Source organism: Notamacropus eugenii, chromosome 6 (assembly GCF_028372415.1).
Source record: "Notamacropus eugenii isolate mMacEug1 chromosome 6, mMacEug1.pri_v2, whole genome shotgun sequence".
NCBI lineage: Eukaryota > Metazoa > Chordata > Mammalia > Diprotodontia > Macropodidae > Notamacropus > Notamacropus eugenii.
This window is the reverse complement of record NC_092877.1, coordinates 172,692,149-172,717,815: the sequence shown is the minus strand read 5'-3', so window position 1 is coordinate 172,717,815 and position 25,667 is coordinate 172,692,149. Positions and strand designations below refer to the sequence as shown.

At 35.8% G+C, this 25,667-nt stretch overlaps 1 protein-coding gene and 1 pseudogene across 1 annotated transcript in view; one reads left to right on the top strand and one right to left on the bottom strand.

Moving 5' to 3' along the window:
- The window catches only part of LOC140512186 (nucleophosmin pseudogene), a 355,194-nt pseudogene that overhangs the window by 88,956 nt on the left and 240,571 nt on the right, over positions 1-25,667 (top strand).
- Positions 1-25,667, bottom strand: part of LOC140510842 (ankyrin repeat domain-containing protein 26-like) — a 96,222-nt gene that overhangs the window by 39,090 nt on the left and 31,465 nt on the right. Inside the window, 8 exon segments of the mRNA XM_072619717.1 lie at positions 1,641-1,731; positions 2,382-2,431; positions 4,341-4,646; positions 6,806-7,090; positions 8,466-8,510; positions 8,616-8,697; positions 8,783-8,811; positions 18,088-18,375. Coding sequence (XP_072475818.1) covers positions 1,641-1,731; positions 2,382-2,431; positions 4,341-4,646; positions 6,806-7,090; positions 8,466-8,510; positions 8,616-8,697; positions 8,783-8,811; positions 18,088-18,375 — 1,176 coding nt within the window.

The window sequence follows — 25,667 nt, the reverse complement described above, 5'->3', positions numbered from 1 at the left end:
CCATATACTGCAAATATACTGAATTATATTATGTGTCATAAATATGTTTTACTTTGAATAGTTGTATGTAAACACTGCTTCTTGTTTAGAGACTATCAGTGAGTATGTAATATTCGTACAATAACATCTGTCTTCATTTATTCATCGTCCTGACTTTTGGTAACTTTAGACAAAATATAGCAGAAACATCAGAGGAAAGTGAAAAAATCTTCTGGGCATTCAAGAAACTAGCTGCTGTCCCTTTGTTCTTCAGAGAGATACGTGGCCAAATTTAGACCTAATCCAGACTTAGAAATGTATGCCATATCCAATCACAGTTTCAACAGACTGATTGTGCTATTGGGTTTCCCTTGGTAACTTTCAAGTCTTCATGTATTTCAGTGTTTAACAGAATTGAAGCAAAAAGAGAGAACACAGTTCCTAGAGGTAGACACACTGATTGGAGCAGGACATGAAGCTGACAGTAAGGGAAATGAGAAGCCAACTTTTCCTTCAATGCAAAGGATGAAACTGAGGCACAGAGAAGTTAAAGAACTTGTTAAGATTCTCAAAATTAATGGGTGTATTAGGCAGAATCGTGACCAGTACACTATCCTATCTGCCATGCTGACAGAAAAATCATAAAAACTAGGCAGTACATTTGCAAGATTTTTGACATTTTGGAGCATTTTGTGAAGTATTTTAATATATTGACTATTCTTTCCATGAGAGAGCTCACTGTCTGGTATCTATACATCTAGTCATGTCAATCTCTTCAATAGTTCTCCTATTACAAACCAAGCAAAGAAAATTCATACACCTCATCCTAGCTTGCAATATTAATAACACACATTATACAATATAGCATAGAGATGCTTACAAATACATCCCCCACGACAGTCCTGTGAAGTACAGTATTAAACAGATTAAGAAAATGAAGCTCCAAATTTAAGGGACTTGTCTATAGACAAAATCTAGACCTTCTCCAACTTTTTAATCATCTATCTTTCCATATATAATTCTTACTGCTATACACTGTCCAGTTAAACTGGATTTTTTTCACTGTCATTTTCCTGTCCCTTTACTGAGAGTTTCCATGCTTGAAATGTTCATTTTCATCTCCCTATACTCCCATGAACTATACCTACTGAATTCAGTCATTTTTTAAAACTTAACTCAAATGGTACTTTCACATACAGATTATTTATTCTTGATAGTTAATATTCTTTTCCACACTGAAACTCATGTAGCAATATGACTGTGCTTCTCCAACATTTATATATATTTTAATATTCAAGTTATCTATGTTGGCTATATCCCCTATTAGACTGCACCCTAAATGAGGAAACCTATCTATACTTTGTATATTTGGCACACAGTAGGTACTTAGTAATTGCTTTTAAATTGAAACAAATAGGTGTCTGAAAAATTTACTACCCTGCAGTCAATATAATCCCTTTCACCTTGGCCAAGGACTGCCAGAGATTAGGTACATTTCTACTTTACTATGAATCAATGGGATAGGGTTTCAGTGCTATCTTCTTTTATACACACACATCTTTGATTTCTGTTCAACACTGTTATTCTGTTAGGAAATTTCAAAATGTTCTTACTTTTACAATCAGCACTAAGTTGTTCAATCAATAACAAAATATTCTTACAGTTTAAGGGAGGTAAATCATAATCCTCTGTAGCTGTGTCAGATGCCTGAATGTTGTCATTGCGATCATTTGCATCCATCTGTACTTTGCCCTGTAAAATACATAACAGCAGGGTAAAATAATAAAAAGAAACTTTACAATAGTAACAATGTTTAACATTTGTGTAGCACTTTAAGGTTTTCAAACACTTTATATGCATTGTCTCATGGCATCCTCACAACCATTTTGTGAGACAAGCATTACTCATAATTAATTTATGAATGTTACATGGTTTGTCCAGCATTATACAGCTAGCTAGGAGTCCAAGGATGGATTCAAACTCAAGTATTCTTGATTCCACCTACTATGCCACCTAACTAATTAGAAGTTAAATGATATAGGAACATTATGAAAATTAGCATAAATAGTCACAATATTTCTTACCGATTATAAATAGTCTTCATTTTATAGATAGGGGAAAATGATGAAAAATCCAGCAATATCTTTGGGTTTCTAGCATTCCCCATGGACACATTTCACTAGGAGACTATTTGTAAAAATACCCATTTTCAGATGAAAGATTCCCATACTTTTTCCTTCAAAAAGGAGGCCTATCTGTTCACTAAAGCATGCATTATTTTCTAAACCATCTTAAAATGCATTTAAATGCAAACCAAGTTCTGAAAACTTCCAGTAAAACTAGCAAGAAATGCACTTTTTATACAGTAAAATATTAGAAATTTGAATGTCATTTTTACATACCTGTTGCAGGTCACTTTTAACAAAACTTTCTGGGCATTCCTCTGATGATCCTTTAAATTCCAATTATCATGTTAAATTGATGTTAATATTTAAATAAAAATTTATTCAATTCAGAATTATGTTTCTCATATAAATAAAATCCCCCCATTAACAGTAAAGGCAGTTATGGCATCTATAATTTATTTATTATAACCTCTTTTAAAATAAGAAATGAATTTAAGAAATTTCCATTTTACTAATTATGCATTCATCAAATTATTTTGTATTCTCAATCTACTGTTACATTTTACATTTCTGGTGAGATGCTCATGTCATACCAAATCACAGGAAACTGTGAGGATTGATTTATGTACATAATCTAGTTGAAACCGTTATATTTGAAAATTAAAGGTGAACTAAGAGACAATGATCATGAGTAATCAATTTACTAGTTAGGCCAGCAGTAATCAATTATTTGTGTCACTTGTCTTTCTCAATGACCAAAGACCATGAGATAGGATTACTAACCTTCATGGAATTTGGGGAAGTACAAAAGAACAGAGAACAAGGATGGGTAGGTGAGAAAACAATGATTAGACAGCATCCTGTGCATGAGGACAACCTGACTGACTGGAAATTGGGAAGAAGCAGTTAGCAATAATCCCTTCCTTCTCTCTTATGATTAATAAATATTCATTACTTAAGTCTATCTGTAGGGTCAGAGTCAGTGGATCTGATTTCTTAAGATAACAAGTCAGACATCCTGGAAGAACAACTTGGTGGTATAAAGATACTAGACCAGACTCCCTGGTGTCCACATGCCTCCTTTTAGGCTAGAAGTTTTCCTTGATACAAAAATAGAAGGGTGATAAACAAGAGAATTGGATTTCTAAATTTAACACACTAAAGAACGATGAATTTCTGAGCTAAGTTCAGTGACAGAGCCACGACTTAGGCAGTGAAAGGACAAAATAAATTTAAAAAAAAAAAAAACAAAATCAATTTGATTCTTTCAAAAGACAGAGAAGGAACAAAACCTCAATCTTAATATATGAAACCACTGGCCAGGACTGTCTCAAAGAAGGAAAAAAGTCTTTTTCGTTCATGCCATGTTGTATAGGGATGTAAAAGTAAATGAGATCTGTACCATTAAGTAACTCAAGAAGCTTCTCTGAGTAAGCCAAAAACACATGGAAACAAAATATGCAGATAATAATCCAGCACTTAATTTCAGAACCACTGTAAAATTTTCAGATACCTCAGAACTCGATAGAGTATGATTACATGGACAGCAATTCACGGAACTGAAAAGATTAAGAGAACTTTTAAAGATTACTAAGAGATAACTGCATATGTCACATGGCAAACAAATCCATTGAAACAAAAGCAACATAAACATTTAAATCGGAATATGAGATCATTACCTCAATTTATGTAGCTTCTAAAAATAGCATAACAAAGATATTCCCTGGTATGGTAATTGTATTCCATCGTAATCAATTTCATGAAAACAACTACTGGGAAGCATCAATTAACTAGGTCATTTAATATTTGGGAAAAGTTAAGTCGATTATATTCAGCTTTGGGAAAGAGAGTTATACGTAATAAAATATGAGAAAAAAACGCATTCATAGATGGATTATATGTGAATATAAATCTATATGAAACCTCATGGTTTGTAACATTCAAAAAATAAAAGAGCAAGTCACAAATAATTAGGCAGGAGAAGGCTAATTTATCACACAGGCCTAAGCTATCCTCTTCTGTGCTTGTGGAACATGTTACACTTGTCAGAGGAGAAAATCAAACTATCTGCTAGAGATACCTGCTAGAATCAAGGCTGCATGAGAGAAGGAAAAGTCCACAGTGAATTTTGTCATCACATGACTTTATCATTTTTTTTGCCTACTAATACTAGAAAAAGATTGGAAGGTAACAAACTGAGCAAATAATCTACCTATGGAAAATTCAGAATGTTACCTCTACATGCTTCTTCGTTACCTTCTGTTCCTTCTACTTGTTTTACAGGGAACTGTGGTTCATTTTGCTTCTGGGAGACTGATTTTTCTCCTTGAATCACAACCCTAAACTCACTCTCAGGGCCACTTCCAGCTCCAACTGCTTGATCTTCTTTGAAAGTAATCTTGACAAGCACTGGGGATCCTGACTGATTTTTGGTCACTGGCAGTGACTGGCAAGGATGCTTCTCATCAAAATTCAGATCCTTCGATTTTCCATAACTCTCAGTTTTCAGAGAAGTACTGCAGGAATCCCAATCAGATGGACCTGAATAGCAAATAGTGGAGTTAAATAGAGCATTGGTTTTATCCACCTGGAACATTTTTCTCTCAGAGGATGGCATTCAAATTGCCACCTAACTTTATGGCTTTATTTGGTTTATTAATGCTTCCTCTATTTTATCTCTTAGGTAAAATGAGGGGGAAAAAGAGAACAACTGTTTTCCTTCTTTAATTCAGTCTATTCTCTTTTTCTTGAATCACCAAAAAGAACTGTGTGACAAAGACTTGTATCATAGGGAAGACATCAGTATAACAAACTAATTAAACTGAAATTGAGCTCATTGTGTTTCCTGAAACTAACCACCAGAATAGAAAGGTGATTAACAAGAGAACTGGATTTCTCAATTTAGCTCATTACAGGACAGATGAATTTCTGAACTAAGTTGAAAGACAAAGAGTCATGATTTAGGCAGTGAGAGGACAAAATTGTTTTTTTAAGACAAAACCAATCAGATTATCTCACGAGATGGAGAGAACAAAACCTAACTCTTAATATGTGAAAGACTGGCCTGGACTATCTTAAAAGAAGAAGCAATAAAGTCCTCTTCCTTGGTGCCATGTTGGAGAAGAAACTCAATGTAAATGAAATCAGGAGTATTAAGTAACTCTATAAGATACCCTGATTAAGACAAGAAACATGAGAGCAAGCTATGCAGAAAATAGTCCAGCAGCTAATTTGAAATTCACTGTGAAACTTTCAGTTACCTCAGATGTAGACAGAGTATGATTATATGGAGTGAAATTCACAGAAATTTAAAGATCAACAGAAGTCCTAAAGATTAGGAAGAGACAACTGTCTATGACACAGGTCAAACAAATCTACTGAAATAAAATCAACACAAACATTTAAACTTGAATATGACACAATTATCTTCACTTATGGAGTTTCTATTGAAAGAATTATAAAGATATTCTATTGAAAGAATTATAAAGATATTCCCTGGTATGATCATTGCTTTCCATTCTAACCAATTTCATGGAAACAATTACTGAAAATCATCAATGTATATAAGGGAGATTTACATTATTCTTGTCATAGTGTTTAGTTTTCCAGTATCCATAGCCAAACAACCTCTTGTTCCCAGGTATTAGATATGTTTTCTTGTGATTGAGGTTCAAAACATCTCCACTATACTTGTACCACATTGTACTATAAACAATATAAACATTTGTGCTTAAATTGTAAATATGCACTGGGACTGTGCAGTGAGGTCATGTAAAATTGGAGGCAACTGCTGACAATACACCTTCTTTTTCTGATGCCCTATAAAGCAGATGGGTACTGGTCAGTTAATGGGGAATCATTAGGGTTGAATGCACAAAGTAGAATGTTGTGGGTGGGAAGAATCTGTGTTTGCCTCAACTGGTTCAAATTGAGGCTTGAGTCTAATCTCTAATTTGATAAGGGAGTTCACAAGCAGTTCGTGAATTGATTTACCCATGGAGATGTAGGAGTAGTTGCCACTTCCGTCCCCTTCTCCCAAGACCATGGGAGAAAGGTGATTAGGGAATTTTATACTAATTGGTGCTCCCATTACCTGCAACTCCCTTTCAAAATCGCAAACAAGAATAAAGGAAGATTATTAACCCAACTGAGATGTCTTCCTGTCTCAACAGATCGAGTGAATCTGTGTTACCTATTGTTCTGTGTACTAGAGTTTATCAGTCTTATAATCAACTAGCTTATTTCATATTTTAGAAAAGTTCAATCACTTGTACTTAAGCTTTGAAGAAGTATAAATGATCCAAAATGAGAGAAAAATACATATTCACATATGTATTTTATGTGAATATAAATCTATAGAAGCCTAATCATTTTATATTTTGAAAGACTAAAAAATATGAAGTACCAAATGACAAGTAGACAGGAGAAGACTGATTTATCAGACAGGCCTAGCTACCCCATTTCCATGCTTGTGAAATATGGTACACGTGTCAGAGGAAACAATCAAAATATATGCAAAAAAGCCACCTGGTAGGTTCTAGGATCCATGAGAGAAGGAAAACCCACGGTGAATTTCATCATCACATGACTTTATCATTTTTTTGCTTACTAATTCTAATAAAGATTGGAAGGCAAAAAACTGAGCAAACAATTTACCTATGGAAAATTCATAATGTTAATTCTACATACTTCTTCGTTACCTTCTTTAACTTTCAATTTTTTTACAGGGAGATGTGGTTCATCTTCCTTCTGGGGGACCCATTTTTCTCCTCGAATCACAAGCCTAAGCTCAGTCTCGGTGTCACTTCCAGCTCCAACAGTTTCATCTCCTTGGAAAGGAATCTTTCCAAACAGTGTTGATTCACACTGAATTTTGGTCACTGACAGTAACTGGCAAGGGTGAATCTCATCAAGATTCAAACCCTTGCACTTTCTGTGACTCTCAGTTTTCAGAGAAGTACTGCAGGAATCCCAATCAGATGGACCTGAAAAGGAAATAGTAGAGTTAAATAGTGCATTGGTTTCATCCACCTGGCATATTTCTCTCCATGAAATGGCATGCAAATTGCCCCCTAACTTTTTGTCTTTATTTAGTTTATTTATGCTTCCTCTATTTCAACTCTTAGGTAACATGAGGGGAAAAAAACAGAACAACAGTTTTCCTTCTTTAATTTAGCCTATCCTCTTTTCCTTGAATTACGAGCTTTTACACCCTAATCAAATCTATCTCAGCGTGTGTAGTCACAAGGACAGGGAAAGGATTTTGTTTAACGATAGTCTTGCAAAGTCAACATGTACATTTGAATTTTAATGAATTTAGGGTGAGGAAACAGACTCAGAACCTGTGAATTTTGACCATTGACTTATTTAGACAGCTTGGATTCATCATTTCCTTTCCTCTCACCTGCACCTCTGAAGTCAACAGTCCTTCAATATTTCTTATCTCTATTAGAAACAGGGCATATTCTCAGTCATCTGGGTCTGTATCTTTGATACTCCTATCAATCAAATATATATATATATATGTATGTATATATGCACACACACATACATACATACATATATATATATATGTATGACTGTCTGTGGGTATGTGGGTGTACATAGACACACATATTCTAAACCTGCTAAGTTCTGTTGATTCTACCTCTTTGACATCTGTCATCCTCTCCCACTTCCTTGTTCTTAAATAAATCCTCCTACTTCACAAACTCATCAACTTTTATCTGTATTTTCCCAATAATTTTCTAAAAGGTATTCATATTTCTGATTCCTTAATTCTCCAGTCCCTTCTACACGAAACCATCAAGTAATCCTCTCAAGGCATTTAACTGATCATTCTCTGGCTCTAATACCTTCTGTGGTACCCTACTGTGTCAATTCCAGCAGCATTACAGCTATGAAACCGTCCTTGCTCAACCACACCCTTTTCCTTGCTCTCCCCCTCTCCCAATTTTCCTAGAGTTCTTTTATCCTTCTCCTTACCTCCTTTACTCCAGTTCTTCTAACATAGGTTGTATGCTGCATTCCTTCATAGACAGTAAATTTCTTGAGGGGAAAACTGTTTGTTTTTATCTTTATACCCCACAATAAAACAGCAGGCACTTGATATGCACATGATACATAATAGTTGCTTAATATATATTAACTGGAATTGGGAGAATATATACATGACTCAGTTTATGTGCTTTTGTGCAATATAGAAAAAGCCAGGAAGTAGGAAAATACAAACTGAAATGGGGTCTTCCAAACATAAAAGCATAAACCTGAAAACTACAGGATATATTTTCTATTAGGAGTCATTGTTTTAAAATTTCACTTATTCTCCAAATTGTAAAGAAAGGTAAAAAAGGACAATACCATCAGTGTCATCTGCCTCACTGAAGCCCAATTGCTTCTTTAAAACTGTAAGACAAATAGGGAGAAAGGGAAGAAAAATGAGGCATGAATATTGAAAAAATTTAAAAATATACTTCCTTTCTTCCTAAATGATAGAATTTGGTAGCTTACATGAATTTTCTTTTCCCTTAATTCCTTTTCCTAAATCTTGATTGCTGAATGAATATTTAATTTCACTAGTAGGTAGAATGGGCTATGAAACAAAATAATAAGAACACAGTTATATTTAAAGTTTTCAACAAATATCAGATATAAATAAAAAGTACCAATGTTGTTACCTTCAAATTGAGATATCTCTGAAGAGAATCTGAAAAAAAAAAGATTAAAAGTTGTATCAATAACTGTATTTAAGCAATGTAATTCAATCACAATTTCTTTCAAAATGAATAGGCAAGTTGGATCCTATTATGGAGTTTAAAAAATGAATGCTAAAATTTGCTATAACTCCTATAAGGAATTTCCATAACAACAATTATAATCAATTATTATTACTTGAAATAAAACAAGAACACCGTTGTTAGCACAACATGCAATTTATATTTCAAATAGATAAAATTTCAAGAGTTTTACAGATGTGTACCTGAAGCAATATATAAGCATGCTCATCAATGACGCATACAAAGGTTATCCTTTTTAAGAGATGGATACTCAAGTTCCACAGGGAGCTATCATAAAGTTGATACCCTAATGTAACATCCAATTGGCCAATCAATGAGAGTGATTAATGAAATTATATTACAAGTGCTCCTAATGTAAATGATTCCTTAATTAGTTATATAATTTGGAAATCTGGGTAATATGTAAACGGTAAAGATGAAATAGAATTTAAAACAGTGTATAAACCATATTCTTATCTCAGACATTAAAGGCTAGAAACATAATTTAAATACATCCACTGAGATGTACACTTGTAGAATAATAGTTAATAACACACTTTCATTTTTTCCATGTCCACGCTGCTTAATGGCATGCCTATACTTCTTGGATCCATTAGTTTAAGTTTGTTTGTTGAGTTATGATGGAAAATGCCATCCATATCCAGAGAAAGAATTAAGGAGTTTGAATTCACAATGAAGGAGACAATTTTCCTTTTTGTTTTGTTTTCTTTTCTTTCTCATTGTTCCTGTCATTTGTTCTAATTCCTCAGTACAACATGATTAACCTGACAATATGTTAGATAGGAATGTATATGTAGAGCCTATATCAGATAGCATACCATTTTTGGGAGGGGCAAAAGGGAGAAAATTTAAAACTTATGGAAATAAATGTTGAAAACCGAAAATTAATAAACTTTAAAAATGTATCTTTATAAATATATGAAAGAAGGTATACAAAATACACTCAAGAAATGATGTAGAAAAATTTTTCAATATGGAGTTATTTTAAACAGGTAAAATTGTTTTAAACAACTCAATTAACAATTCAATATTATTAATACATATGTATATAAACTCTTTGAACGTATGTAATTTAATATTAATGGGAAAAGATATGTACATATTGGAAATAAATCTCAGAAATTAAAATTTGGAGATACTGAAAGCATTGTATATTTTACAACTTTAAATTATTTTACTATATGTCAGTCCAAAAATGTCTTAAGAACTTGTCTATTGTAGTAAATTATAAAATTCGGTTTACTATACATCAGTCCAAAAAAGTATTAAGAAATTGTGAGAAGTTTTCTTTATCAGTTATTTGTTGTTTATTAAGTATTTTGTGGTAGTATGACACTTGAGGAATTACTTGAATGGTTGTATATAGAGATCTTTGTATATAATGTGGTAATTTACAACTATTGTTACATCTATCATCCATACATACATACATATATACATGCATATGCATGTATGTATAGACAAAATCAGATCCTCTGGAAAGGTGCTGTAGAATCCTAATGGAGGGTAGTACAAACCTAATCAGTGCCTCAATAAAGAATTACTACTATATGGTGTTCTGTATATAGAAGTGTTTTCTTCTCGAGCTACGGGGACCTGTAGTACCTTTATACAAGGCAGGTAGTTTGTACACCTTTGGGGAGGTGTCTCTGCTTGACAGCTACTACTGAGGCTATACAAGTCATATCCAGTATCAAATGCAAACAAAAATTTTAATAAATAGTAGACAGGGTTTACTATTCCCCATTTCTAACTTCAGGAGTAAACTGGAGTATGATCACAGACTTGACATTTCTGGTGCTCAATCACTAATCAGAGGAAGAATTTGACCTAGTGGAAAAGTACATCACACATAACCCCTAAACCACTGTCATGTTCTCTTGATGGCAGGACATCAAAAAAGTTTTAAAATTGCAACACCTAGATTCCCCAAAGAGTATCTACTCCATTTTAAAGAGGTCTCCCCTCCAGATTGAGGTTTACCTTCACCACATCTGAATCACTATTCTGTCTCAAGACCCATGGGACAGTGAGAAAAACACCTCATGAATGCAATATAGGCCCTTAATCATGATAGAAATTAGGTGCACTCTCCTAAGATTCTTCATAATTCTTTCTGTCAGATGTGCCACAAACAAGCCAATTGCCCAGGAAGTGTAACTTTTCAGTTTAATCACCTCACAAGCACTTTCAAACATAAAAGTGAATATGAATACATTTTCAGTTTTCTGAATCAGCATTAGTTCTCAAAGGAGGATGAAGGATCTTCAGAAACACTCCAGGAAGATTTATACCACTGGGAATCCTGTGTGGACAGGAACACAAGTACCCATTCATGACAGCTTGAAGAATGAACACCAAGTCTCTCCCCCATTATACAAGGAAAATAGGCAGAATCCAGAATTCAAGCACTTACAATAAAATGATTTTCAGGAAAGCCCTTTAGCTTCCAGGCCACATATGTCAAAATAACCAGTGATTTGGAAATAAGAAGCAGCATGAAGTTAGGACTGTATTTAACAATATTGGGAATGATGAATTTAAAGACATTCACTTTACGCTGGACCAAATTAAGATGACTTTCTCCCTCTTGTAGACATGTCCCAAACCAATGCAATGACTGGTTTTGAGTTAGCAGTCACAATGCACTGTTTACCAGGAGAAATCTTTTGTGTTTTGAGGAAAAGACTGCCATGTGAAAGATCCATCATCTCTCCTTTTATTTTGTCTTCTATTACATTAACAAGGGAAAGCCCATCAGCCAATTCCTTTGTTAAGATACTAATGGCACACGCCATGCCAACTGCACCAACCCTAGAAACAATGATCTTGTTTTGGGGAACCTGGTATTCCTTATGGATGCTGAAAATCAGCTGATACTTGAAAATAGATCTCATTTTGGGGAATATTCGGCAGGATGACAAGGTTGTTGGGGAGGCTATGAAAATTTGGAATGAGATATGAGACAGGTGCTCCCAAGTGAAAGAAATTTTAAAACAGATACTTCCAAAACAGCACCAAACACTTCGTTGTACCTCTTATTTACTCTGCACACATCAGATAACTAACTTCAGCATAACTGTTTTTGCTCCCTCAACGTGGCTAAAAAAAACCATTAGTTATCCTCTTTCTCTACAGAGAAAGGAGAAACAGGTGGCCTAATATAACTCTCACTTTAGCGTACTTTTTTTTCCTTTTCAGGCACTGAGGAAGGAAACACTAGAATTGCCACTGAACACTGGAATATTTGTTTAATTTCTAGGACAGATAGCCCATCCTACGAGAGAAACCAACGCTTATTCTTTCGTCTGTATTCTGTGTGGACATCATTCAAAATCTGCCACAAGGTGACAGATTTCTCCTTTGATTTTGGGCTTTTTATTTCCTTAGAAATGAATGAAGAAGATTGTAAATAACTCACACAAAGTGGTAGGGGAAGTCAAGCTCAAATTCCATACATCTAGACTAGAGTCCAGACCAATAAACTCATGCATTCTTAGGGAAATGGAACATGTACAATATAATTCTTTTTGTTTCTATTTAACAATCGTCCTATGTTTTTCTTTTTGAAAACTTCAGAAAGAACAATGGTTCTTGGGTATAAGTTTAATAAATTTAGAGATGGATTATATTTCCATGTATGTAGTAGTAGGCTTTCTGAAACACTAGTTGATAATCTTTATAAAAAGTATACCTTTAATCTCTTTCAACACAATAACAAATCAATATAATGGGAAATAACTGTCAGGAAGTCTAGTAAAGTGCAGGAAAACTTCCTGGAATTTACACCTCAGAAAGGTTGTGAAGAAGACAAAGATTTCAACACCTGGACTGTAAGAACACATAGAGTAACACAGGGCAGGATAACATACAAAATAATGAATAGAAGAGCTTGACTTGAAAAACAGGAGTGAAGATGAGCAAGAGAGTCCAACTGTCAAGGTCTTTAGTAGCTAGCATTCCTTCATCTCCCAAACATTGGATGCAAGGTGAGTTACTTCCCTGAGCTATTGGAATTTTTTTTTGCTTTGTACTTTACCGTATGACCACCTTGTTTTAACATCCTCAGAGCATGTAACTGGATGTCAACATTCAAGAAAGTAAGACCAAAGGGGCCAAGAATGAAGAGAATAAAACCCATAATATATTCCTGAATAAATGTATTTAGGGAGGGGACATGTGTATCTGGGTAATAATAAGAAAGGAAAACTCCCAGCATAGACTGAGGTCCTCACACCCTCCTTCTCAATTTATGAAAGTGAAACGGTCTTTGTGTGCTTTCCCTTCCTAGTTCCTATGAAGCCATATACTACTATCTATATTTCTGGCTGCCTGTTGCCGATTCTTTTGTCTTCTCTCACGATTGATTGTTGTCAGCCTATGGAATCTCATGTTCAAACTACAAGTGTCTGAATGTTAACGGCCTTTAATAAGAAGATCCAATATTTTTTTTTTTTTTAAGATGAAGGTTATAGCATATTCTCGTCAGTTTGTCTTTTATATGATAGACAGAGGGAATCAGTAACTGAAGCTTTCAGAGCCAGGGCATCAGAGAGAGACAAATGAAATTTGAGAAGCAGTGTGGAAGGAGAGCTGGCCCAGAATGAAGAAGGCCTGAACTTGAGTCCCACCTCTCACTTTGATATTGCCTGGGTGACTTAACAAACCACTTACCCTTTCAGTGCTCTAGTCAGTTCTCTGGGACCCTTAGTTTCACAGAAGATTAACTAGCACTACTCAAGACAGTCAATTTATCCCAATGGAATTAGAAGTCTCATCTCTATCATCAAAAAGAATTGTGTGACAAAGATTGTATCACAGGGAAGACATCTATATAACAAACTAATCAAACTGCAATTGAGGTCATTGTGTTTCCTGAAACTAACCATTCCAATAGAAACAAGGGAAGTGATTTTCTCAGTTTAGCTCATTACAGGACAAATGAATTTCTGAAATAATTTCAGAAACAAAGAATCAAGATTTAAGCAGTGAGAGGACAATACATCTTTTTAAAAGACAAAATCAATCAAATTATATTAAAAGACAGAGAAAACAAAACATAACTCTTAATATGTGAAACCACAGGCCAGGACTGTTTTAAAAGAATTAAGAATAAAGTCCTCTTCCTTGATGCCTTGTTCCACAGGAAACTCCACGTAAATGAAACTGGGAGCATTAAGTAACTCTATGAGAGCAAGCTATGCAGATAATACTCCAGGAGCTAATTTGAAATTCAGTATAAAACTTTCAGTTACCTCAGAGGGTAATGAGTTTCTCTTCTGTTTTTTTTGGGTTTTTTCCTCAGAAATGAAAGAAAAAGACTGTATATAATTTAGACAATGTGGGCAAGGGAAATCAGACTTCAGTTCAGAACATCTAGACTAGAGTCACGATCAATGAACTCATGGATTCTTGGGGTAACTGAGTATTTACCATATAAATCATTATGTTTCTATTTAACATTTATTCTATGGTTCTCTTTCTGAGAAGTTCAGAAAGAGCAATGGCTGTTGAGTCTAATTTTAGTAAAGGATGGAATATATTATATTTTCATATATGTAGTAGTAGGTGCTCTGTAACATTAGTTGATAATCTTTATAATAAGCCAACTTCAATCTCTTCCAACAGAACAACAAATCAATATAATGGGAAATCATCAGTCACCAAGACTAGTAAAATGCAGGAAAGCTTCCTGGAGCTTCCGTCTCAGAAATCTTTTGAAGGAAGAGAGACATTTCCACAGAAATGTAGAAATGATAATGTGCCCTGAGGGGGCACATAGAGGTAATAAAAGGCAGGACAATATACAGAATAACTGATAGAATATTTTGGGTTCAAGTGAAAGTGAAAATAAGCTGGATGAATGAAGGCTACTTATAACCTGCCTATCAAGGTTCTTAGTAGCCAAAACTCCTTCATCTCCCAAACATTTGCTGGCATGTGAGTTACTTTGTTGAACAAATGCAAACTTAACTTTCTACTTTATATGGCCACCTCATTTTAACAACCTTAGAATATGTAACTGCATGCCAACATGCAGGAAAGTAAGCCAAAGGGTGCCCAGAATCAAGAAAACAAATGCATAATGTATTCTAGAATAAATGAATTTAAGGAGGGGAAATGTCTATCTAGGTAGTATTAAGTAACAAAAATTCCCAGGATAGTCTGAGGCCCTCATACCCTCCCTCACAATTTGTGAAAGCAAAGGAGTCTTGGTTTTCTTTTCCTGGTTCCAATGAAGCCATATCTATAATTCTGACTTCCTGTTACCTACTCTTTTGTCTTCTGTCATGATTTATTTTTAACAGCCTATGGAGTCTCTTGTCCCAAGGTAAAGGCGTTTGCATATTAACAGCCTTTAGTAAACAGATTCCGAAGTTGTTTTTTTTTTTTAACGAAGGTTACAACACATTTTCTTCAGTTTGCATTTTATCTGATAGACAGAGAGAATCAAAAACCAAAGGTTTCTGAGTCAGGGAATCAGAGAGAGAACCATGAAGTTTGAGAGGCAGTGTGGATGGACAGCTGGCCCAGAATGAAGAAGACCTGAACTTAAGTCCCACTTCTGATTTTTATATTGCCTATATGACTTAAGAAATCACTTACCCTTTCAATGTTCTAGTCAGTTCTCTGAGAACCTTAGTGTCAGAGATGGTACTAACCAGCAATGCTCAAGGGAGCTGATTTTCCCAATGGAATTACAAGTCTAGTCTCTATCATCAAAAAGAATTCTGTGACATGGACATGTATCACAGGGAAGATATCTGTATAACAAACTCATTAAACTGAAATTGAACTCATTGTGTTTCCTGAAACTAACCACCAGAATAAAAAAGTGACTAACAAGAGAACTGTATTTCTAAATTCCACTCATTACAGGACAGCTGAATTTCTGAAATAAGTTGAGAGATAAAGAACCATGAGTTAGGGAATGAGAGAAAATATAAATTAAAAAAAAATAAAATCAATCTCATCTCAAAATACAGAGAAATTAAAACTTAACTCTTTGTTTGTGAAACCACTACCCAGCACTGTCTCAAAAGAAGTTGGAAAAAATCCTCTTCCTTGATGCCATGTTGCATAGGTAAGTCAAAGAAAATGAGATTTATATCATTAAATAACTATATAAGCTTTTCTCCTTAAGACGAGAAAAATGAGAGTAAGATACACAGATAATACTCTAGCAGTTAAATGGACATTCACTGTAATACTTTCAGTGAACTCAGAGGTTGACAGAGTATGATTACATGGAGAGAAATGTACAGAAGTGAAAAGATTAACTGAACTTCCAAAGAATAGGAAGATATAAAAGTGTATACCACAGGTAAAACAAAACTCATGAAACAAAACCAGCATAAATACTTAAATGTGAATATGAGATAATTATCTTCATTGATGGAGCTTTAAATAACAATATTAGAAAAATAATTTATGGTAGAGTAATTATATTCCATCCTAAATAATTTCATGGAAACTATTACTGGGAAGCTCCAACTAAATATGTCATTTAATGTTTGGGAAAAGTTAAATCAAATACATTAACTTTGGGAATGATAGCCATAAATAATCCAAAATGAGACAGAAAAATAAACATTCAGACATGTATTTCATATGTGAATGTAAACCTACTTAAGCTTAATGGTTTTAGTATTTGAAACACACACACACACAAATGAAGTGTAAAATCAAAGTTAATTAGAGAGGACAATACTAACTTATCAACAAAGCCTAAACTACTCCCTTTCAGGGTCTGTGGGTTTAATAATCTTACTTTATTCTTGTTTGAGATTTGGAAATGGAGGTTCTGGTAATGCGAGCACCAATTAGTACAGCATTCCTTAATGACCTTTCTCATTCGGTATTGGGAAAAGCAGGTTCGAGGGCAACTACACCTACATCTCGATGGGTCAATCCAGACAGGCACTGCTTGTGAATTGCCCTATCAAGTCAGAGGTTCGACACAAGCCTCTACTAGTGCACTCATAAGCACACTGACTCTTAATCAACTGCCTTTAGGAATTAATAGGTCTTCTTCAAATCAAATGTTGCTTGTGTTCTGATGATGACTTTTTCTGGACTTACTTAATCTTGTCCTTAAACAACAGAGTTCCCTGCTATATTCATGTTCAAAGACATTCATGTTTGTTAAGACATAAAATAGCTTGTTCTGCATTGGCCTTTGACAACCAAGGGTCAGTTCCACATTCTGAAGTGGCATTGGAATACAGTGGACTGAGTTGCCAAGATTATTTTCAATCTAATTATTTTCAAAGAGCCTCCACTTGACTTTGAAGTCTAGTAAAAAAGTGAAATCTCTCTGTGTAGGATTCCTCTGAAACTTTTTAACTGTTGTACACAAGTGGCTTTGACACATCCTCTTCTTGTCTGCCATAAAGCCTTAAATTTGACAGTCTCTGCTAAAACTCTGTGGGGACAAATAAACCCCTCTCCTTCTTATGTTTCATTCTGGTCTTAATTGCCATTTCTCATGCTACATATAAGCAATAAAAGTATTCATAAGTGTTCATGTTCCATATGCATATTAACTCATACAGGAAATATCCTCTTATTGAAACATATCCAGAAAAATCTAATTATGTGTGACTAGTTTAAGGAAGACACTGAGCTGTCTTCCTATCTCTCTAGATCAAGAGTGAATCTGTGCTAGCTACTGCTCTGTGTGCTACTGTTTATCAGTCTTATAATCAACTAGGTCACTTCATATTTGGGAAAAATTCAATCGATTTTATTTAAGGTTTGGGAAAGGTAAGTATGAATGAACCACAATGAGAGAAAAATACCCATTCATATAGGGATTTTACGTGTGGCTATATATCTATATAAACCTAATCGTTTTATATTTTGAAAAACCAATAAAAAAAAAATGATGTAGCAATTCAGTTAGACGGGAGAAGACTAATTTATCACTCAGGCCTAAGCTTTGCCCTATCCATGCTTGTGGAACATGTTACAGTTGTCAGAGGAGAAGATCAAAATACCTGCTATAAAGCCACCTTCTAGGTTGTAGGATGCATGAGAGAACAAGAAGACAACGGTGCATTTTGTCATCACATGACTGTCATTTTTTGCTTACTTAGGCTAATAAAGATTGGAAAGTAAGAAACAGAGCAAATAATCTACCTTTGGAAAATTCAGAACACTAACTCTACATGTTTCTTTGTTACCTTCTTTACTTTCCAATATTTTTACAGGGAACTGTGGTTCAACTTGCTTCTGGGGGACTGATTTTTGTCCTCGAATCAGAACTTCAAACTCAGTCTCTGGGCCACTTGCAGCTCCAACTGCTTCATCTTCTAGGATAGAGATCTTTCTTATCCTAGGTGTGGGTCCACACTGAATTCTGGTCACTGGCACTGACTGCCAAGGATGATTCTCACCAAAATTGGAATCCTTGGATTTTCTGGAACTCTCAGTTTTCAAAGAAGTGCTGGAAGAATCCCAATCAGATGGACCTGAAAAGGAAATAGTGGAGTTAAACAGTGCATTGGCTTTATCCACCTGGAGTATTTATTCCCCACAGGATGGCATTCCAGTTGCCACCTAACTTTGGGGCTTTATTTGTTCATTTACACTTCCTCTATTTTATCCCTTAGGACACCTAAGGGGAATAAAGAGAACAACTGCTTTCCTTCTTTAATTCAGCCTATCCTCTTTTCCTTGAAGCTTGTACCCTGTCATCATATCTACCCCAAAGAGTACTCACAAAGTGGGGGGAAAGCTTTTGTTATATGATAACCTTGCAAAGACAGCATGTACGTTTGAGTTTTCAAAGAACTTAGAATAGGAAACAGAGTCTGAATTTGTGAATTTTAACCCTTGATTTATTTAGAGACAACTCCCAGATGAGGTAATTCCCTCTACTAATGTCAGCTGGTACATTTCTCTGCAACTTATGGCTGCCTAGAGCTCTTAGAGGTGATGTGATTTACTCAGGGTCATTTAGCCAGTGTTTGACAGAGATGCCAGTTGAAACCACGACTCTTTGCCCTTGAGGACAGCTCTCAACCCTCCGTGTTAAAATATTTTTCCACAGAACATGCTAACGATTAGCATCCCTTCAGTGATGATTTTTTTTTAAAAAGTACTCCCTTTTTTTTAAAAGCATAGTGGCATCTGTCTTTTTGCATATGTGAAGTTCTTTCTTCTGACTAGAAGTTAGCTTTTTTTCAGCATGATCTAACTTCTTGAAGATTAACCTTTTAACCGTCAATATGCACTACAAATGTAGCATGACAATGACAGTCCATAGAGTTTAAGTATTTCCTTTTAACATTTGACAAAACTATGTGTAGTCCTGTTTGGTGTTTTTCATACACAAATGGTATCTTCTGGACCTATGGGAAACTGTAACACCTTCATACCAAAAAGGTAGTTTATATACCTGTGGGTGGCTGTCCCTGCTTGATTCCAACTACTGAAACTATAAAAGTCATATCCAGCATCATATGCCAAGAAAAAAAGTTGGAATGAATATTAGACACACTAGTCCCCACTTTGCAAAGAAACTAGGGTCTATTCACAGGCTTGACATTTCTGGTGTTTAATCACTAATCAGAGGAAGAATTTCACCTATTGGAAAATAACACTGTAACCAATACCATGTTCCGTGATGGCAGTACATTAAAAGGTTTTAAAATTGCAACTCCTTCTAGATTCCCAAAGAGTATCTAAACACTTATTTCAACAGCTCTCCTTCCCCAGATTCAGGTGTACCTTCACCGCATCTGAAACATCATTCTGCCCCAAGACACATGGGACACTGAGAAAGACATCCTCATGAATGCAATATAAACCCTAAACCATGACAAATGTTGGATGCACTCTCCTAAGATTCATCATAATGCTTTCTGTCAGATCTGTTGTAAGAAGACAATTGTACAGGAAGTGAAGCTCTTCAGTTTGATCACCTCAAAAGCACTTTCAACAACCTGTTCAAGAAAATCTTTCCAATTCTCTGAATCAGCATCAGTTCCCAAAGGAGGATGAAGGTTCTTCAAGACAAGGTTTACACCACTCCACAGAGGAACAGACCCATTCAAGACAACTTAAAGAATGAACACCAAGTCTCTCTCCCGTTAGGTAAAGGAAACGGGAACAATCCAGAATGCAAGCATTTACAATAACAGCATTTTTAGGAAAGCCATTTAGCTTTCAGGTCATGTATGTGAAAATATCAACTGGCTTGGATACAATAAGCAGGTTGTAGTTAGGGTTATATTTAACAGTAATGGAAAACAATGAATTTAAAGATATTCACACAATGACAGACCAAATTAAGATGACTTTCTCCCTCCTGTAGACATGTGCTAACCAAAAAAGCACCAGTTTTGACTTAGCAGTCACAATGTGGTCTTTGCCAGAATCAATCTTAGATGTTTTGAGGAAAAGGCTGACATTTTAGAGGTTCATTGTCTAAAGAATGATCATCAGCCAAATCCTTTGTTAATGTATTAATGGCACACTGATCTTTTCCCAGGATACCGAGTCTTCCTTTAGGACATTCAAAATCAGGGGAGGAGCCAAGATGGTGGAGTAGAAAGATACACATATGCTAGCTCCAAACCCACAGCCCATAAATTACCTGTAAAGAAGAACTTGCAATGAATTCTGGAGCAGCAGAAGGCACAGAACAACAGAGTGGAGGAGAATTCTGCTCCAGAGAGCCCTCAAAAACTGACATGAAGAGTCCATCATGCACTGAACCCGGAGCGGAGCCCAGCCCTGCCTTGGCCGCACAGCACTGATAGAAGCAGATCCGAGCAGGCTTCAGGGACAGAATCTCCAGCAGCCAAGCAGGTCCCTCCACCCACAGGTGACAAGGGTAGGTGAGAGAGTATTTTTGGGTGGCCAAGAGGGGAGTGGGGTGTCCCTATGGCTGGGGCCCCCTCAGGAGGCAGCAGCAGAGGCAGCAGCAGACAGGGGCTCCCAATGCAGGCAGGAGCTCAGATCCATTGTTGAAGGTCTCTGCATAAACCCCCGAGGGAACTGAGCCCCATGAGGCAGCCCTGACCAACCCCAGTACCTGAACTTAATCTCACACTGAAAAGCAGCCCTGTCCCTGCTGAAAGCCCTGAGGCTGGAAAGCAGCATTTGAATCTCAGACCCCAAGCTCTGGCTGGGCAGATATGGAGGCGAGATGGGTGTGGAGACGAAGCTCAGAAGTGAAGTCACTGGCTGGGAAAATGCCCAGAAAAGGGGAAAAAAATAAGACCATAGAAGGCTACTTTTTGTGAACAAATATCTCCTCCCTTCCTTTCTGATGAGGAAGAACAATGCTTACCATCAGGGAAAGACATAGAAATCAAGGCTTCTGTATCCCAAACATCGAAAAGAAATATTCCACGGGCTCAGGCCATGGAAGAGCTCAAAAAGGATTTTGAAAATCAAGTTAGAGAGGTGGAGGAAAAACTGGGAAGAGAAATGAGAGAGATGCAAGAAAAGCATGAAAAGCAGGTCAACACCTTGCTACAGGAGACCCAAAAAAATGCTGAAGAAAATAATACCTTGAAAAATAGGCTAACTCAATTGGTAAAAGAGGTTCAAAAAGCCAATGAGGAGAAGAATGCTTTCAAAAGCAGAATTAGCCAAATGGAAAAGGAGGTTCAAAAGTTCACTGAAGAAAATAGCTCTTTCAAAATTAGAATGGAACAGATGGAGGCAAATGCCTTTATGAGAAACCAAGAAATCACAAAACAAAACCAAAAGAATGAAAAAATAGAAGATAATGTGCAATATCTCATTGGAAAAACAACTGACCTGGAAAATAGGTCCAGGAGAGACAATTTTAAAATTATAGGACTATATGAAAGCCATGATCAAAAAAAAAGCCTAGACATGATCTTTCATGGAATTATCAAGGAAAACTGCCCTGATATTCTAGAACCAGAGGGCAAAATAAATATTCAAGGAATCCACAGATGACCGCCTGAAAGAGATCCAAAAAGAGAAACTCCTAGGAACATTGTGGCCAAATTCCACAGTTCCCTGTTCAAGGAGAAAATATTGCAAGCAGCTAGAAAGAAACAATTCAAGTATTGTGGAAATACAATCAGGATAACACAAGATCTAGCAGCTTCTACATTAAGGGACTGAAGGGTGTGGAATATGATATTCCAGAAGTCAAAGGAACTAGGACTAAAACCAAGAATAACCTACCCAGCAAAACTGAGTATAATACTTCAGGGGAAAAAATGGTCTTTCAATGAAATTGGGGACTTTCAAGCATTCTTGATGAAAAGACCAGAACTGAAAAGAAAATTTGACTTTCAAACACAAGAATGAAGAGAATCATGAGAAAGCAAACAGCAAAGAGAAGTCATAAGGGACTTACTAAAGTTGAACTGTTTACATTCCTACATGGGAAGACAATATTTGTAACTCTTGAAACTTTTTTCAGTATCTGGGTAGTTGGTGGGATTACACACACACACACACACACACACACACACACACACACACACAGATAGACAGTACAGGGTGAGTTGAATAGGATGGGACTGTACCTAAAAAAATGAAATTAAGGGGTGAGAGAGAAATATATTGGGAGGAGAAAGGGGGAAATGGAATGGGGCAAATTATCTCTCATAAAAGAGGCAAGCAAAAGACTTTTTAGTGGAGTGAAAAAGGGGGGAGGTGAGAGAAAAACATGAAGTTTACTCTCTTCACATTCGACTAAAGGAAGGAATAAAATGCACACTCATTTTGGTATGAAAACGTATCTTACAATACAGGAAAGTGGGAGAGAAGGGGTTAAGCAGGGTGGGGGGGGATGATGGAAGGGAGAGCAATGGGAGGAAGGAGCAATTTGAAGTCAACACTCTTGAGGAGGGACAGGATCAAAAGAGAGAATAGAAAGAATGGGGGGCAGGACAGTATGGAGGGAAATATATTTAGTCTTACAGAACACGACTACTATGGAAGTCATTTGCAAAACTACTTAGATATGGCCTATATTGAATTGCTTGCCTTCCAAAGGGAATGGGTGGGGAGGGAGGGAGGAAGAGAAGTTGGAACTCAACAACTGTTGAGTATTATTCTTGCATACAACTAGGAAATAAGAAATACAGGCAATGGGGTATAGAAAGTTACCTGGACCTATAGGACAAAAGAGAAGATGGGGACAAGGGAAGGGAGACATGATAGAAGAGAGGGCAGATTGGTGATAGGGGCAATTAGAATGCTCGGTGTTCTGGGGTGGGGGGAGGGGACAAATGGGGAGAAAATTTGGAACCCAAAATTTTGTGAAAATGAATGTTAGAAGTTAAATAAATTAATTAAAAAAAAGAATTCTTAAAAAATAAAAATAAATAAAAACAAAAACAAAAAAAAATCAACTGATCTTTGACAGTAGATGCAATACCAGGGAATATCAGGGGGATATTGAGGTATTTGGTCAGGCTCGGAACATTCTGAGGCAGATGTAAGACTGCTGTTTCCCCCTGAAAATGTTTTAAAATAGGTACTTTCAAAATACCTCCACACATATTATTTTGCCTCCTATTTACTCTACCTGCATCAGTAATACAGGTATGAAAACTAATTTCAATATAAATGTTTTTATTCACCCAACTTGCCTAAAGAGTTCATTAACTATCATATTCCCATATAGAGAGAGTATAGACAGATTGCCTAGTATGATTCTAACTTTAGCACTCTTCTTTTTTTCTTTCAGGCAGTGAGCAAGAAAACACTTCAGTTGCTATTGATACCTGGAATAGTTGTCTAGTTTCTGGGAGAGAGAAACCCCAAGCTGCTAGAAATGAGCAATGCTTATCGTTAAGTCTGTATTTTGTGTGGTCATCATTCAAAGGTTAACAATAAGGTAGTGGGCTTGTCTTTTGTTTTGGGTTATTTTTTCCCTCAGAAATGAATGAAGAAGATTGTATATAATTTAGATAAAGTGGGTAGGGGAAGTCGAGTTTTATTTCAGAATATCTAGACTAGAGTAGTGATCAATGAAGTCATGGATTTTGGGGTAACTGAATATTTACCATATAATTCATTTTGTTTCTATTTAACATTTATTCTATGGTTCTCTTTTTGAAAAGTTCAGGAAGAGCAACGGCTATTGGGTTTAATTTTAGTAAACCTTGGGATGGATTACATTTTCATATATGTAGTAGTAGGTGCTCTGTAACATTAGTTGATAATCTTTATAATAAGTATACCTTTAATCTCTTTTAACTGAACAACAAATCAATATAATGGGAAATAACTGTCAGGAAGACTAGTAAAGTGCAGGAAAACTTCTTGGAGTTCACACCTCAGAAAGGTTCTGAAGAAGAGAGAGATTTCAACACCTGGTCTGTAAGGACATATAGAGGTAACACAGGGCAGGATAATACACAGAATAACTAATAGAACATTTTGACTTGAAAATAAGAGTGAAGATGAGCTGGATGAATGAAGTCTGGTAAGAGTCCGACTATCAAGGTCCTTAATAGCCAGCACTCCTTCATCTCCCAAACATTGGATTCAAGGTGAGTTACTTTCCTGAGCTATTTGAATTTTTTTTTTTGCTTTGTACTTTACCATACGACCACCTCATTTTAACATCCTCAGAGCATGTAACTGGATGTTAACGTTCAAGAAAGTAAACCCAAAGTTGCCAAGAATTAAGAGAATAAAACATAAAATCTACTCTTGAATAAATATATTTAGGGAGGGGAAATGTGTATCTGGGTAAAAACAAGAAAGAAAACTTCCAGCATAGACTGAGGCCCTCATACCCTCCTTCTCAATTTATGAAAGTGAAACGGTCTTTGTGTGCTTTCCCTTCCTAGTTCCAATGAAGCCATATACTACTATCTATTATTTCTAGCTGCCTGTTGCCGATTCTTTTGTCTTCTCTCATGATTGATTGTCATCAGCCTACGGAATCTCATGTTCAAAGTACAAGTGTCTGAATGTTAACGGCCTTTAATAAGAAGATCCAATATTTTTTTTTTCTTAAGATGAAGGTTATAGCATATTCTCGTCAGTTTGTCTTTTATATGATAGAGGGAATCAGTAACTGAAGCTTTCAGAGCCAGGGCATCAGAGCGAGACAAATGAAATTTGAGAAACAGTGTGGATGGAGAGTTGACCCAGAATGAAGAAAGCCTGAACTTCTCACTTTGATATTGCCTGGGTGACTCTCAACAAACCCACTTACCCTTTCAGTGCTCTAGTCAGTTCTCTGGGACCCTTAGTTTCACAGAAGCTACTAACCAGCACTAGTCAAGGGAATTAATTAATCCCAATGGAATTAGAAGTCTTGTCTCTATCATGAAAAAGCATTGTATGACAAAGACTTATAGGGAATATATCAGTATAACAAATTAATTAAACTGAAATTGAGCTCATTGGGTTTCCCTAAACTAACCATCAAAATAGAAAAGGGATTAACAAGAAAACTGTATTTCTAAATTCTACTCATTACGAGATAGTTGAATTTCTGAACTAAGTTTTGAGAAAAAGAATCATGAGTTAGGGAATGAGAGGAAAAAATAAATTAAAAAAAAGCAGAAATCAACCTGATTATCTCAAAAGACAGAGAGAACAAAACTTAACTCTTTTTTTGTGAAACCATTGGCCAGGACTGTCTCAAAAGAAGTAAAAAAAAATATCCTCTTCCTTGATGCCATGTTGCATAGGGAAGTCAAAGTAAATGAGATCTGTATCACTAAGTAACTCTATAAGCTACTCTGCTTAAGCCAAGACACATGAGAACAACATATATAGGTAACACTCCAGTAGTTAACTG